Here is a 17,046-nt window from a genome sequence, read left to right as displayed (position 1 = left end):
TGCACCTGCCCTCTCTGTTGAGATGATGACGCCAATAGGAAGTCTGCACAGAGGCCGTTAACATCGAGGCCCGATGGGAAAGGTCGAAACTGTCTGTGACACTTCATCCAGAGTTGCTTGTACACAAACATAGGGTGCTATTGCTTTTTGTTTGTTTTATTTAAAGTAACATCTAACTTCTACAGTGACAAGTGACATGTCCAGGGCGGAGAAGAGCCCGGCCTGCTCTCCCCTCTCTGCAGGAACAAGTGGTTCAGGAGGAGAAGGAGTGGGGATGCTGGAGAGCTCCGTGCAGGATGCAGTGGATAATGGAAGGCTCTTGTTTGAGGACTCTGGACTCCCATTGCAGCTCCTGGGTGGCTTGGAGACACTGAGGTTGGAAAGCTCTCTGTCAGATGTGACCCTCCAAGTGCAGGGGGTGGATTTCCCCTGCCACCGAGTTGTCTTAGCTGCCGCCAGTCAGTACTTTAAGTGAGTTCAAAAACACCCATCTTTTCAGATCTGAAAATACATTACAGTGTAGAAAGATGAATGCATAACGATTGCTGTTCATTTCCTATCAAGTTGAGGTATGCTCTGTCCAATTCTTGAAATAAAATGTTCCTTGTACCTCGCATCACATCATCAAGTTCCATGTAGACCTAATTGTACATCATGTCCCCTTGAATAATTATGCTCCTATTATAACACTTTCCTGTGTAAAATGTGGATGTGTAGTAAGTGCATGTGTACAGTATATGTCTGTGTTTAAAGTCATTCTAATGTCGACTTCCTTTCGTTTTGGTGTTGTCCGTCAGAGCCATGTTCTGTAGTGACCTGAAAGAAAAACATGAAGACAACATCATCATTAAAGGGCTTGATGCAGACACCATGGCAATCCTTCTAAATTACACCTACACAAGCAAGGCTCTCATTACGCAGAATACTGTACAGAAAATCCTAGAGGCAGCCAGTCTTTTCCAGGTGACAATTCTGTTTTTTTAAAAATCCCTAAAATCCATCTAACCCGGTACACGGTTTCCTTGATCTCAAGCTTCTTCTCATAACATAGTTGAAATAGCTACAGTACTGTAGGTCTGAAAATGTGTGGATTTAATTTTACATATAGGTGGGGGTATGGACATGACACCAGTTTTTACACAGTTTACAAAAAACAGGATGCTAGATTGGGCTGAAGGCCCTTAGACAAGGAAGTGAAATCGACTAGACTCGAAAATGTTTACTGACACATTTTTCCATGTGGTGTGACCTTGTGGGTGTTAGCCGAGTGGCACCACATTTTTATGACACACAGTATGTAAAATGTCTGCTCAGTTTTAGTAGCCCTGAGAATGAGACAGGTTTGTTTTTCTGTCTACGTATAAGGCTCTCTGTATAATCCTATGTATGCACGTTTTATTAGTGCAGTGCCGCTGTTTGGTCTTTGTCAAACAAATTTTAAATGTTTTCCTCTTTAGTTCACACGTATGGTGGATGCATGCGCCAACTTCCTGTCAGAAGTACTGCACCCAGACAACTGTGTGGGGATTCTGCACTTGGCAGACGCACACTCACTGACAACCCTGAAGGCACATGTGCAGTCCTACATCATCCAGAAGTTCAGCTTGGTCGTGGCCCATGAGGAGTTCCTGGAGCTGGCTGAGGATGTGCTAGTGGGCCTGCTGCAGCGCGATGACCTGGCCGTGTCGGAGGAGGAGCGTGTCTTTGAGGTGACCATGCAATGGGTCAGGGCTCGAGCGGTCGAGAGGGCCCCATCCTTGCCCCGGGTGCTCAGGCATGTCCGGCTGCCTCTACTGGACCCCAGCTACTTTGTGGAGATGGTGGAGGGAGATCCGCTGATCCGCGCATGTGAGGGGCTGTTCCCACTCTTGCAGGAAGTGCGCGCCTATCATCTGTGTGGGAGTGAGGTCTGATTATCATTCACCTTGGGGAATTTTTTTTTAATGTATATTAATACATTCATTTCATATATGATATTTTTATATTGACTATTTAGGACAGGGATGGGCAACTGGAGGCCCGTGGGCCACATGTGGCCCGGCTCCTCACTCAGTGTGGCCCTTAGATAAAAAACAATTAAAGAAATAAATCAATAATGACCAGATTTTTTATAAAGCACTACTGAATTAATCCATTGCAATTACAGTCAATCCGGAAAGTATTCACAGCGCTTCACTTTTTTCACATTTTATTATCTTACAGCCTTATTCCAAATGCTACAAATGAATCTCTGCTGTCAAAATCCTACACAAATTATTCCATTATGACCATGTGAAAAACAAGTTGTCTTGACAGTTTTGAAAATTTATAAAAATAAAAAACAAAGAAGTCATATTTACAAAAGTATTCACAGCCTTTGCTTAATACTTTGTAGAACCACCTTTGGCAGCAACTACATTCATTTTTTCATTTCGAAATGAAAAGGGAGGTCATCAGTGTGTGTTTCAACCTTTCAGTACATTGAAATTGTACATTTTGAGTCTGCACCTGGCTAAAATAGATGGGTGTGAGTTTTGAATGAAATCCTGTGGAGAGTATCTTGATTTGCTTCTGTAGTCACAGTGCATGTTGACATGCATGCTTCTTTAGGTGTAATTCAGATTTCCAATGTTGACGGCATTCATACATCCCCAAACAATGTCAGTCCCACTACCATGCTTGACAAGCCAGATGATGCACTTTTTTGGTAAAATTCACTTGTTTACCACTACACATGCTTAACACCATCTAAAGCAAATTTGTTTATCTTGGTCTCATCAGACCACACGACATGGTTCCAGTGATCCATATCCTTGGTCTGTTCATCTCTCTTGAGACCAAGATAAACAAATTTGCTTTAGATGGCGTCAAGCATGTGTGGTGGTAAACAAGTGAGTTTTTCACAAAAAGTGCATCATCTGGCTTGTCAAGCATGGTTGTGGGACTGACATGGTTTGGCGATGTATGGATGCCGTCAACATTTGAAATCTGAATTACACCTAAAGAAGCATGCATGTCAACATGCACTGTAACTACAGAAGCAGATCATGATACTCTCCATAGGATTTCATTCAAAACTCACACCCATCTATTTTAGCCAGGTGTACACACTCAAAATGTACAATTTCAATGTACTGAACTGTTGAAACACACACCGATGACCTCCCTTTTAATCCCTTTTCATTTCGAAATGAAAAAATTAATGTAATTGCTGCCAAAGGTGGTTCTACAAAGTATTAAGCAAAGGCTGTGAATACTTTTGTAAATATGATTTCTTTGTTTTTTATTTTTATATATTTTCAAAACTGTCAAGACAACTTGTTTTTCACATTGTCATAATGGAATAATTTGTGTAGGATTTTGACAACAGAGTTTTTAGCATTTGGAATAAGGCTGTAAGATAATAAAATGTGAAAAAAGTGAAGCGCTGTGAATACTTTCCGGATTGACTGTATACTGTCGCCAGATAGAGAATACTCCCATTCTTTCCAAATCGAACCAAAATATCGGCAGTTAAGTGAGCAACCAACTGCATCTCGAGCTATGTGAGTTGCAGTCTGATCCCTAGTCAAGTGGCCCTCCGATGGTGGCGATGAAAAAATGTGGCCCTCCGTATCATGAAACTCCCCCATCCCTGATTTAGGAAAATCAGGAGAAAATGTAATTTTCATAATAATTTGGAATGTGGTGTGTACACAGTACAATAAGATTTAAAGCTTCACAAAAAAGTGTACGCGTACATAATAGAAATAGGAAGATATGTACAATAAAACTACTACTACTACTAAACTACTGACAACTAAACATCACCTATTCATAAACTTGGGCTAGTCCCTGAAGGAACTCAGGTGCATAGCAGTAACAGGATTGAGAATAAAGTGAATGAAGTAACTAATCAAGTAATCAAGCTCCATCAAGTGATAGAGGTAGGATTGGCATGTACAGACATCTATTTTAGTACATGTATGTACGTATATGTAGGCAACTAAAGAAAACAAGATGATCTGGCTTGGAAAGAGCAATAAGACATTTCACAGATAGCTTAGCTATGATATTGGATATTGCAGTTTACAGCACTTAAATGACAAAGGAAGATGATGATATGGGAGTAGTATGACAGTGTTGTGGCATTTACAGTACAATATGACAGACACAGTCTGACATTGTCTGACAAGGAGAGACTGGGTCGTTTGAGTTCAAGCAGTTAGTATCATTGTGGTGATGATGACCTTGTTCAGTGGTGTTCAGGCATGACAGTTCCTCAGTGCAAACTTGAGTTGAACGCATTACTGTTGATCAGTAGCCTGGCAAGCCAGCCTAAATGTGAGATTAAATGTGAATATTTAGTCTGGCCCCGATCAATGACACATCGGAAGATTGTTGATGGGAACAACCCATTGTTTTTCAAACTGTGTCTGTGCCTATTGGCTAACACTTTGTCGTCACTAACTCAAAACCCTGTACGCTTTGCATTGGTCCGCCAGTTTCAGGGCATGGGACATTGTCTGAGGCTAGACCCACTCGCATGCAAAAAATAATGTGGCCCGCTGACGGGTGGGGCTAGTTTACTAGGCTATTTGATCAGCAATCCACAGTATTGAACACACACATAGTCCTACTGTGGATAATCACCTGTGTGTTTTTCTTATGTTAACTTTTCCCAGGTAATTTCAGAGCGCACTAAACCCAGAATGCAAGAGTTCCAGTCGGAAGTATTCATGATCATTGGTGGCTGTACCAAGGATGAGAAGTTTGTGTCAGAGGTCACGTGCCTGGATCCACTACGTAGGAGTCGTCTTGAGGTAGCCAAGCTGCCAATGACTGAGATCGAGACAGAGACTGAGAATAAGAAATGGGTTGAATTTGCATGCGTAACATTCAGGAATGAAGTTTATATAACTGGTAAGTGACTACAAGGTTGTTTCTTTTTCTAAAGGGAAACACAACCAGGACCAGCTGTTTCTCTTTGCAATGTGTGATATGGCCACCAGATGGTGTTGGTACAGTGTACCTCATGCTCCTTTCAATGCACCTTAGTATATCAGTCGACAAAATGGAGTGATGAAATTGATCTCTGGCAGAAGTCAGGTAAATTCCTGTCAGCTAAGAACAGGAAACTAAGAGTATTTCTCAAAGTCTAGCAAGAAACGCCCAGTGATTAGATACTCTTTGGTGAACTCTGAGTATCGGAGTATCCGATCACTAGGTGTTTCACGTTCTAACAAGGCTAGAACACTTGACATTGGACAAGATTGGACAATAGAATTTGGATAAATGTTGCCAGGTCTGATGAGTCCTGATTTCTGCTGTGTTGTAGGCAGTTAAGGCAGTTCTGAAGGCAAAGGGTCGTGGCAACTCTGTAGTAGGAATAATAATAATAATAGTAATAAAGTGGTCAGTGAATTGTATAGGACATGATCAAGTTACTAAACTAAGCTGGTTTCATCGTCTTGGGTCGTTGTGCAGTTCATTGTGGTCATGTTGTTTTTAATTTTGCCATTTGGTCTACCAGTCTCTAAATAATCAATGTCACCAATTGTACATTTGAGTTCTGTTTTGATTAAATGTGTCTGAAAAATGTGTTTGGGTGTCTTTGGTGTCAACCACAGGTGGGAAGGAAACCCAACATGAGGCATGGAAATACAATGCCTCTCTCAACAAGTGGATACAGATCGAATACATGACCCATGGCCGCTGGAGACACAAAATGGCAGTTGTTGGTGGAAAGGTGTACGTCTTGGGAGGTTTCGATGGGATCCAAAGACTGAAAAGTGTGGAGGCTTATGACCCCTTCCACAACTGCTGGACTGAGGTGAGATATCATGATCTGGCTTCCTGTACCATGCAATACAGCAGGGGTGGGGAACCTATGTCCCGAGGGCCATTTGCGGCCCTTGAGCCCATTTTATCCGGCCCCCGATATACATTGCAATTTTACTGGTATGCAGTTTCACATGAAATATGACTGTAAAGGGAAAAAAAATGTAAAGGAATCTCAGAAAATATGTTTGCAATACAATTAAGTTTTATTCAGTGAACCTAGAGAAGGTGGGGTCTGTTTTAAAGGTAGCTGCCTTCAATATAGGCCCACAGTGCAGGAAAAAAAATCAGGAAATCCTGATTTATGTTCATAGTACGGCCCTCGGATGAATTTGAAGTGGCCCCTCCAATGAAAAAGGTTCTGCACCCCTGCAATACATATTTTGTGACAGCTAAATTGTGTTATTTTTTCCCTCCCTTTTTTCCCCCCAGACCGCTCCCCTCACTCTTTGTGTCAGCTCATTTTCTGCAGCCAGTTATGAAAAATGCATATTTGTCATTGGAGGAGGTCCCAACGGCAAGCTGGCCACAGACAGCATGCAATGCTTCAACTCGAGCACCAATGAGTGGACCCTGAAGAGCCCAATGCCTGTTGAGGCCAAGTGCACAAATGCAGTGACCTTGAAGGACTTCATCTACATTGTTGGTATGTCTCAGTCTGAACAGCCCCTTGAATCAAGCAGGTCATAGGAGTTGTTGCTCGATCTCATTTTGAAAGCTGGCGCTATGACAGCCCTCTATGCGTACTGCAGGTTGTTGGTATGTCTCTGAACAGCTCTTTGAATCAAGAAGGCCATAGTGTTCATGGTTAATTAACATTGCTGTTCTCGTTTGGAAGGTGGCGCTATGAAAGCCCTGTATGCATACAGCCCCAGAGAGGACTCCTGGAGCCTGATGACCACGCTCACTTGTGAGAGGGCCAGCTGTGGCATTGCAGCGTGCAACAACAAGCTCTTCATCACCGGTGGCCGCGACGACAAAAACGAAGTGATAGCCACCGTGCTGTGCTGGGACCCCCAAGCTCAGAGACTGACTGAAGAGTGCGTGCTGCCGCGTGGAGTGTCCCACCACGGCAGTGTCACACTGAGGAAGTCCTACACTCATATCAGGAGGATCACACCCGGCGCGCCATCTACATGATTTGGGGTGGGGGGGCACAACATGAAACTGCTTGAAGTTCAAGGACACCTAGGCGTACTAAAAATCTTAATGAACAGACAATTGGCCTCTACAGTAATTGTGAGTCGCTTTGGATAAAAGTGTCAGCTAAGTGTAATGCTAAGTAAGTAATCTTCAAACACAAATGCAAAAAGTTACACTTTTCAGAACTTTTGCCTCTACACACTTAACAGTGATTCTTCGTTCCATCACCTACATTTGCTGTGTCTCTTGTATCAGCTTACTAGCCTATGATGTTGCCCTATTGTTTACCATAGCTTTTCCACTACAAGTTTTTTGCTGCTGCCTTTCAGTGCACAAGAGTCGGATTCAAAATTATTAACATCAGCTCTTTTTATTTATATGTAACAAACACAAATGTACAAAGAATCTTTTTTTTTTATTCAAAAATATATACTCAATATACAGAAACATTCAAAACCTAGCAATGAACATGTGCAGAATATTCTGTACATGTTCCATCCCTGATTGTTGTAGGTTCAACAACCCAGTTGTATTCCCTTAAAAAAAAAAGAAGGAATAAAAAAAACTAAAAAATATGCAAAATGCACAGTCTGTATTCACGGGTCTGCCCCACTGTCTCAACGACGGTGCCTGCTGTGACCATGGCTGGAGTGGGATCTGCTGTGGTGCTTACTCCTCTGACCACGCTCCCTTGAACGAGATCGCTCCTGTCGGTCTCTGTGATGGCCCCTACTGCTGCTGCTACGGTGCTCGTGCTTTCGCTTCTGATAGTCCCGGTCACGGCCACGGTCCTGTGACACGGAGCGTGAGCGGCTTCGCGACCGCCGCCTTTTGATGCTGTGGCGGCTGGTCTCGCTGCTCCGATGCTCGGCTTTGAGATGGGGCAACAGCGGTGAGCGTTGCGCCTTGTGTTGTCGAGGTGAGGGGCTGCTGTGAGAGCTGTAGGTTCCCGAATGACTGCCTCTGCTTGTAACTCTATTGGAACAGAGAATGACAGGCTTTCAGAATAGATTCACAATCATACCAAAACTCTACCCATCAATTGAACGACTTTGGAAATCGACAGTTCCCAACTTTTGTACAAAATGGGGTCAAATTGTTTCTCCCCACAGTAAGAAGGCAGACATAAATAGTTTTTGTAAACCAAGAGATAGTTGAGGTACTGAACAAGCTCACAAGCTTTTCTGTCCAAGGTAAATACTGAGAAGAACAATAAAAACGGTAATGCTTTATTTTACGGTACAGTAAATTATTGCATACTCTATGCGTAACAACAGGGTAACAGAGAGAAGTTACGTGGTATCTAAAGGGTAAAAAGGTAGATAATTACAAAGTAAATACCATATAGTACACCTATCTCAAGAATTACTATGAAACTATTGTGTATTTTCTAACCATCTAATTTCTGCTACCTTGTTGTTTCCCAATAAATGGCTATTACTTTGTAATTACCCACTTTTTAACCCATTAGATACCATGCAACCTGTCACCCTGTTGTTACCCAGAAAGTACACAGTAACTACACATGATAATTGTACCGTAAAGTAAAGTCCATGATACACAATAGGAAGCAGCCAACCTTATTGGACAAAAAAGGTAAAAACGACTTACTGTCGGTGAGGAGACCGTGAACGAGAGCTGGAACGGGACTTGCTGTGTTTTTGACCATTCTGTAAGGCTTCCTTAACGTCCTTGTTGACACTGAAAAATATAAAGAACACTGGTCTCAGGTCAAAGAGTTCTTGTTCAAAATTGTCAGTAAAGCAATATGTTGAAAACAATTTAAGGTAAGTGCATTACCCGTTTGAAGGAATTTTGGAAACGGGTTGCTTCTCTTCATATTCTTTCTGTACTTTTGAAACTGGCGAGTTATCTTCAACCTTTACTTCCCTGGGTGAACCTGTGAAAGTATCAAAACAACCTCCATTTAACACATGGTCAGGCTTGGTCCATGTTTCACTAATAAAGGTTCATATAAAATAACTACAAAAATGGTTATAGCAGGGTTTCTGCACATTTTGAATCACCAAATATAAGACTTTTTAAGACAAATATAAGACCTCTGATGATAAAATATAAGACCACCGCTCGGGGTGAGGCATTGCAATATTGCTAATGTTATTAGTTTGCATTGCTATAATGAAATGTAGGCCTAGTACATAATTATATATAATAAACAATATTATATGACTACTGTGCTTTTATAGTGTAGCCTAGGGTAAACACAGTGTAAGCAGTAGCAAGGTGTAACTGATCTGTAGGCCTACAGACACCATGCATGCATATGGTCAGTTAACTGACAACTGGCTTTTAATTGAGGGTCCCACGCATGTTTTGACGGCCTATGGAAAAATTAGATGAATGTTCATCAAATGCCTTTAAATGTACACATTAAAAATGGCTCAACAATTCATCATTTCTGATGGATAAAGAGTTGAATGCACTTTGCTATTAGGAGAGAGGACACCTGGTGTCAAAAGGGTTAAATGTATGACTACTCTGAGTGCCGTTCCTCCTCCTCCAGCTCGCTTTATCAGAGACGGGTAGCAGAAGCAAGCGTTCTACTTTGAGCTTAGCCTGTCTGTAGTTTGTTGTTCTCAAGAATGCGCGCAAGAAACAGCGCACAACTTGGAAGCGATTTCCAGCATGTCCATAACAAGCATTTAGCACGTTTACCGTTGCCCATCTGGTTACCGATTTGGACATTATGCACCTCGCCAGATCATTGGCTTCGTACATATTCTGTTACTCATCCGATTTCGTATTGCCTCGCGCTCACTTCATCATGCTGCCATCATGTTAACGAAATCATTTTGCATTTGACAGAGGCATCAAATAGCCTGTCACGTATCTAGAGGCAATTTTGAAAGTGTAGGCTGTTGTATGAAGGAACAATTATTTTCGAATACGGTCATAATGGACTTTATGAAATGAACACTTTACATTTATCAAACGCTTCTACCCAAACGCGAGGGCATGGCTAACATGCTTACGATAGACAACATTCAAAACTTACACTCAACGACTGATTAGGCTATGCGTCCTCCCGACACAGTTAACATCAAGCTTCATATTCCGACGCTGCTTTGGATAGCAGCTAACCGTTTTATTTCTTGTCCTCAAGCCACATTACACTGAACGTGCATCTATCTACCCATCTCGATTCACGTTCATATTTTTTCGACCACTTTTTTGACGGTTTCTACTAGAACATGCAAGTAGGCTAGACGCTGCGCCCACGGGTCTGCGGTTGCCCCCCGCTGTGTGGCCAGCGGGCTGCGCTGCGCCACAAACACAGATCCGTTTCCTCTACTTTTCCGCATCTTGAAAAGGGACGTATGCCGGTTAAATAAGGTTTATAGCGTCAAAAAATAGACATTTTTTCTTACACTCAAGCTACCCAGATGAAACATAAGACCTCCCACGTAAATATAATACCACACTTCCAAAAATTGGCGAAATATAATGCTTTATAAGACCTTAAAAAACAAATATTAAAAGTAAGACCTTATAAGACTTTTTAAGGATCCGCGGAGACCCTGTATAGGATAGATAGCAATGACAGGACAAGCGGGGGGGTGCTTATACCAATGCCAAACCAGCAGAAACTGGAACCAGCCCCCCCGTTTCAGATATGTTAAACATACGATTACATCTGCAACTATAACACATAACTAAGTGAAATATGACTGTGCCCTCACTCACATGGTTTGGAGGCCGGGGAGAAACCCCCTGTGCCACTAAGAGCAGGTGTGCCATTGGGGTTCAGTCCCTTCGACTTATTTTTGGCCTCCTCCAGAAAAAGGCGCTTCTTCTCCACCTCCCTCTCCAGCTTTTCATAGTTTGGCTGTGAAATACAGAAAATCAAAAGATCAGGATTTTGCTATATGCCGTTTTCACATGACATATACAATTTAGCTTTAATATGTTCTATTCAAATCCATGATTTTATATGCAGGTAATTTCTATAGCTCCGTTTGATGTAATTGCAAAAGACATTACCTTCTTTCTAGAGTAAAGCTTCAAGGTGGTGATGCAGATATCGTTGAGGTCTTCTTCAGTGGCTCCAAACAGAAGATACCAGGCTGGTTGTGTGGGGAGAGGAATCTGCAAACGATTGACCGGAAATGTGTGAGGCTAGAGTCAACTAAGCACCGTCATTTCCAAAATAAGGAAAATGGCACAATAGCTACGCAACATAGAAATGCTGTATATGGACAAACCTGTAGTGCTCGAGCAGCAAGGTAGATGCAGGCACAGGCAATGGTCTCTGCTTCAAATCTCACAAACACATTTGTCCTCAGAGCATCGTTCATGTAGTTCCTGTGGGCAGACAAACACACCTACTATGCAACACCTGACGCGCTGACCCTAACCTATCTCATTGGTCACTGACATTTAGAGCCTCAAAACATTGTCCTTTCTCTCTCATTAAAGAAGTAGCCATGATGGTGAAATTTGAGGGGAGATGCCAATAACTGAACTCACAGCTAAAATCATCATTACGGATATTGCCATGTTTTGGGAGGGAGGGAGCAACAAAGGTACTGGGGCAGCATTCATGTTGTTCTTACCTGATACATGGAATTATGTAAAATGACAAGAGTATGGGTAAATTGGAGTGTAAATTGGGTATTTAAGCACTGTCAGCTCACAAGCTAAAGTCTGCGAGTAGTCTTCACTTCAGGGATGAACACGCTCACATTCTAAGGTATGGACCTTCCCGACAAATGAAAATGTATTATCAAAGCAATATGTACACCATGAGTAAATGACGTACCGTCAATGGCCTACTATTCATGAAAACACATGGCTATCAAAGGCACCCGGGGGAAAAAAGAAGAAAAAAAACAGAAGAAAAAAAAGAAAATCCTTGACACCCCAGGCACACAGGCTGATGTTGCCTGGTGGTAGCAAAGGCCCCCCCATTCAGAGAATCTCCGCTGAGAGCTCTCACTGGATTGGCCGTCTCGAAAAGGCCAGCCAATACGGAGGGGGGAATTCCTGGGGTCGTGCTGCAGGAGGAGTTCTGAAGTTTTCTCTGACACTTACCACCATGGGCTACCCTTTAATCAAAGAGTAGAGAAAGGACAAAGTTAAAGAGGGCTCTCTTTTAACAATGATCTATTTGCATAGAGAGTAATGCACTCATTGCCAAAGAACATAAGTTTCAAAGCATTAAAAAGTCATATTCAGCATATTAATTTGAAAAACATCTGGTGACAGTGGTCCATGCACAAAACCCTATCTTACCTTGTAAAGTAAGTAACTCCAAGTACAGTCTGTGCCAACCGACCAAGTAACATGTGATACATGCTTATCAGTGTTTTCACTATATCGTGATGGTTCTGAATGAGGCCCACTACAGCACTGCTGTTCAATCACTTCACTCTTCCAGCTGGATCGCCAACCCATCACTTATTAGGGTTGTTGACAGTTTTATTGAATGTGTTCACTGTCAGGTTTGTAGAATCTGAAATTACTCACAAACCGACAATCCATCGAAGCTGGGCGTCCGGAAACAATGATTGGCAATAATGTCCAACATATGCCCCCAAAGTATTGTAGAGATACTCTTTGGTTGGCTCAGGAATTATTTTTTGATTGATTGGTTGATGAATGTACATTCACAAGTCAACCAGTCTTACCCTGTCGTCAAGACAGGTGGACAGAACCAAGAGAGACTAGTGGAAACACAGCAGATATAGATCTAGCACCCCTGTCAGACTGTCCATGATGAAAACCTCCACACCATGTCCAGAACAACAGGTCAACAATATATCCTTGTAAAGATGCTGTTATAATGTTCTTACCATGCAGTCTGGACCAGCATCTGGTTCTTCTCACATTCGAGCACTTGAAGGTACATCACGACGATCTAAAATCAGAAAACAAAATTAGATATCAGTGATCAAAGGAAGAGACGAGACTCATTGACCGAATGTTGGGAACAAAACAGTGCCGTGCTGAACTCACCTTGTGTGGGTGTTTGACGTGAACACAGAATCCCAGTTCCTTGAGAACTCTGCGCTCTGCTTTGATAACTTGACCTTTGGTGTTGATGTAGCCCTGGTCGAGGGCCAAAGGTATGCGTGACCTGAAGCAAAACGTGAAACAATCACTTTCCTTTCATCTTACAACACCAATTTAAAATCAAGAGTATATTGCATGTGACCTCCACTCACCGTCTTCTATCCCTGCTTTGCTTCAGATGATGAAAAACATTGATCACATCTCTCACTCGTCTGGGACACTCCTCAATTTTTGATGCCAGGTTAATGCAAGCCATGGCAACAATCTAGAAATACAAGAGAGGAATAACATGTATGTTAGTAAGATTGTCAGATCAGTTATGACCAGTTTCTTAACTAGTGTTTTAGACCAGGTTGCCCTGTAACTTAGAGAGAGCAAAATAGGGTTGACTGACCAAATCTCGACTCACCTCGAAATTATGTTTGATGAACGATTTCGAATAGTAGAAACGGTGGAAAAGCACTTGTGCTGTCGCCATGGCCACCTAATAGGAAAGAAAAACACGAAATCTTAGTAGCAGACATTACCACACAACTTCGTGGAGACCGGTTTGTTTTCTGGTTTCGAAATAAGCCAATGACTCATAGTGCGTCATGCTTACGTTGAATGGCTTGGCTTGCTAACGCTAGCCGGTAGACAAAGAACGCTGTTTCAACGAAACCCATTAGCCAATGCTAGCTGGACCCCCTAGCCTACTGACCATACTTGTCTGTTTCTCAACACATCACAATAGTTTTTACATAAACCCCGCTCACAAAATATTACGGGATTCAGGACAAACCTGTGGTAGACGTAAAAGAATCCCAGCGGACTGAATCAATTCGCAACCCAAGATCCGAAGGTCCGTCTCGGTCTCGAGGTCGAGGCCATCAAGCATGGAGGGTGTCGAAGAAAGCCTTTCCTCGGGCACTATTGAACTATCAATTGCGAGATATACCTCGGAGTAATGCTTATCGCCAATTAAGATTCCCTCATTTAGCGAGGGTTTGATCAAATTAGGAGATGATATAATACTAATCAGAGACATTTTACACTATCACTTCGGTAGAATGCTACAGTGGCAAGTTGAACAGACGCAAATCCAAAACCCGTCCCCGACGAAAACAGATAAGAGTTACGCGTCACGACCGGAAATGATCTCATATCCGGTCATAGACTAATGACGCCTCACGACCAGTAATCCAATCAAAATGTAGCAGGGCGGTGCTAGAGTCTTGTTGCAGGAAATGTGGCCGATTGAAGACATTAAATTTTTCTAACTATTAGGAAAAGTTTTTTTCTGCTTCGCTCAGTCTGGCTTGTGTCTTACCTCCGGCAAAGAGGTTGTTTTTTCGGTCCCGTTTGTTTGTCTGTCTGTCAGCAGGATAACTAGGGTTGCCACCTCTGTTTGAAAAAAATCCTGGAAATTTCAAACTCAATCAACCTTTTTTGCTTGGACGCAGTGGTAGGCTATCCTTCATTCGTTGTCCGGGAAAGTATTTATTTTTTTGTCCTGGACAGGTCATTAAACTCCTGGGCAATCAGGAAAAACATGTACAGGTGGCAACACTAAGGATAACTCAAAAAGTTATGTCCACGGATTTTTGAAATTTTGTGGAGTTGCTGGAAATGGCAAAAGGAACAAGTGATTACATTTTGGTGTTGATCCAGATCACGATCTTGATCCAGGATTTTTTTAAGGGTGAATATGGTGAATTTTGGCGTTTCTAACTCTACAAAAACAAAGTAGTAAGACTTTATCAAACATCTGTTCACTAGGCCCAATCAGATTGTAGAGTAGCCCAATGCCTGTGTCCTGCCAAATGAACAGGTGTAGGCCTACTTTCATTAGGCTAGTGGGCAGTGGATGACAAGACACTGCATATTGAACAGCAATAAATTAGAGGTTATTGGGACCCCAGTGACATTTCAAAAATAACCAGAAACAGTTTGTCAATGTAGGGAATTCTAAACTTCAACTTTTTTCGCACACCTCAGCTGGCAGGTGCGTCGGAGATGGCCCATGGGTCACTCAGCAACAACTTAAAGAAACTCCCGCACACTGACCATTTCGCTGTTCTTTCTTTAATAAACAACATTTCGGTTCTAGACCTTCATCAGGCAATTAAAGGTCTAGTACCGAAACGTTGTTTATTAAAGAAAGAACAGCGAAATGGTCAGTGTGCGGGAGTTTCTTTAAGTCAATGTTGGCTATTCTGCCATACAAAGGAAAAGTGAAGTAACTACATATTTATTCAATTTTCAGTTAAGACTGAAAATCGTGTTCATAACACCTCCTGTATGTTGTGACAAAGTCCTGTGGTCCAAACGTGTCCCGTCTTAGATTGCAGTAACACAGTACAATATCCAACAATACCAATAAGGCCTTTTCCTCAGATTCAGTGTTGGCGTTGCATTTTGACTTTGTATGGCCGAATTGATTACTGCAACACACTTAATTCATGCATACCAAATAGGATCACTATCACATAATGTGGCACACTGGCACTGTGCACCTTTAATAAACATGGCACATTGCCTGCTATCAATCTGATATCTCCTGTTTTCAGTCAGTTGTCACTTGTCCACTCCCGGGTCAGTTCAGGGAAAGGGCAGAGTTTGATCTCCATTACTTTGAGGACGGGGTGATTTCAGATTATTTCCTTGGGCCCAGCCAGGTGTCAGCATCTTAACACTTTTCTATACCTACCTCACTTGCATGTGGGTCTAGCACAGTGGTTCTCAACCTTTTTTGAACAAACGCCCCCTTGGCCTCATCATCAAGCCTCCCAACACACCCCTTGACCTCATCTTAAGCCTGACAACACCGCCCTTAGTATTAAAAAAACTAAAATATCACCTGTACTAATGCCCCCCAATGGCAACTAAGCACCGCCCCCTCTCAGCTGTATCCTTCTCAACGCCCCCCCTAGAGCCACATGTGGCCCACTGAGCCATTTGATGTGGTCTGCAGAGGCTGTGCAAGAAAGACTTATTAATTACAGATCTACTGTAGGCCTATACTGCCCTACAATATCAGAACGCAGTATCTTGAAAATTGTCGAAAATGTGTTTAGACCGGAAATTGGCTTTAAAATACCTTCTTTTTCTTGTGTTGAATTTCTTTGGTCCAACTTGGTCCCATTTCAGAAAAAAACGATAAAAACTGACTATACTGCGCTTTTTGGTTTTAGGAGGTTACGTCGTACTAGCCAAGAACGCAGTATAATGCGCATTATACTGCACTTCTCCATTGACACCGTGGTTTTGGTGTAGACAGTAATACCACAACAGAACGCAGTATAATGATTTTTCAGCTAAAAGGTAATGAGAATCTTGTTTTTTTTTTCTTTTTTCTTGTGTGCATAAATTTCCACCATAAAAAAGTATTATATGGAAGTGTCATCACCACTTTACCTCCAACTCAGTCGCGTGGCCAGAAAGGAAACTTTAAAGCCTTTTTTCTCAGTTTGCCATTTTGAATTATACTGCGTTCTGAAATTGTAGGGTAGTATAGGTCCCTCAACATTCTTAAAATTGATACCTAAAACAGGGGTCTTGCGAATTTAAGATTAATCAACTACATAGGGTACATCTTAATACATTTCATTACAATGTGCAAGAATGGCATAGCTTACATGTACACCATTTTTTTATTATTGACATCTGGCCCTTCGGGCAATATTCTAAACCCAACGTGGCCCTTTGGCCAAAATAATTGCCCACCCCTGGTCTAGCACATGGGCATAAGGCAGTTGACTCACTTATATAGTAAGCTTGAAGAACTGATTGTTGCTATCAAGCATACCGGTACTTCTTTACTAAACAAAGGCCTTAAAAACATTTTACTGTGGCTCTCATCAGCAAACACATAGCCTGAGGAAGATTCACAACCAAGAAACAGTAATAAATCAGAGAGTTTTTTTCTGGCAAAATACCCACCACCATCATTTAAAAAAAAAAAAAAAATTCACGACCCATGGTTATTGGAAGTTGTTTTGGATCAGGGGAACATACTCTCCAAGGACCTGTGCAGAAGTACCCCTGAGACCAACAAGTGACTTTACAGCAGACATTTATCAGCTAATGATC

The 17,046-nt window shown here is 42.1% G+C and overlaps 2 protein-coding genes across 2 annotated transcripts; one reads left to right on the top strand and one right to left on the bottom strand.

Moving 5' to 3' along the window:
- The first annotated feature begins 61 nt into the window (after window positions 1–61).
- Window positions 62–7,494, top strand: klhl6 (kelch-like family member 6). Its single transcript, XM_063218889.1, has 7 exons — window positions 62–471; window positions 798–963; window positions 1,458–1,907; window positions 4,644–4,881; window positions 5,589–5,791; window positions 6,232–6,445; window positions 6,638–7,494. The coding sequence occupies exons 1-7, from the start codon at window positions 197–199 to the stop codon at window positions 6,937–6,939; spliced, it is 1,848 nt and encodes a 615-aa protein (XP_063074959.1). The 5' UTR covers window positions 62–196; the 3' UTR covers window positions 6,940–7,494.
- On the bottom strand, window positions 7,287–14,091 carry ccnl1b (cyclin L1b). The gene is made up of 11 exons (XM_063218890.1): window positions 13,757–14,091; window positions 13,385–13,459; window positions 13,128–13,240; window positions 12,919–13,039; window positions 12,756–12,820; window positions 11,166–11,265; window positions 10,945–11,049; window positions 10,648–10,789; window positions 8,743–8,842; window positions 8,554–8,643; window positions 7,287–7,917 (listed from the first exon to the last, which is right to left on the bottom strand). The coding sequence occupies exons 1-11, from the start codon at window positions 14,000–14,002 to the stop codon at window positions 7,560–7,562; spliced, it is 1,515 nt and encodes a 504-aa protein (XP_063074960.1). The 5' UTR covers window positions 14,003–14,091; the 3' UTR covers window positions 7,287–7,559.
- Window positions 14,092–17,046: the final 2,955 nt, after the last annotated feature.

The sequence above is a fragment of the Engraulis encrasicolus genome, chromosome 16 (assembly GCF_034702125.1).
Source record: "Engraulis encrasicolus isolate BLACKSEA-1 chromosome 16, IST_EnEncr_1.0, whole genome shotgun sequence".
Lineage (NCBI taxonomy): Eukaryota > Metazoa > Chordata > Actinopteri > Clupeiformes > Engraulidae > Engraulis > Engraulis encrasicolus.
This window is presented reverse-complemented; position numbering and strand designations above follow the sequence as displayed.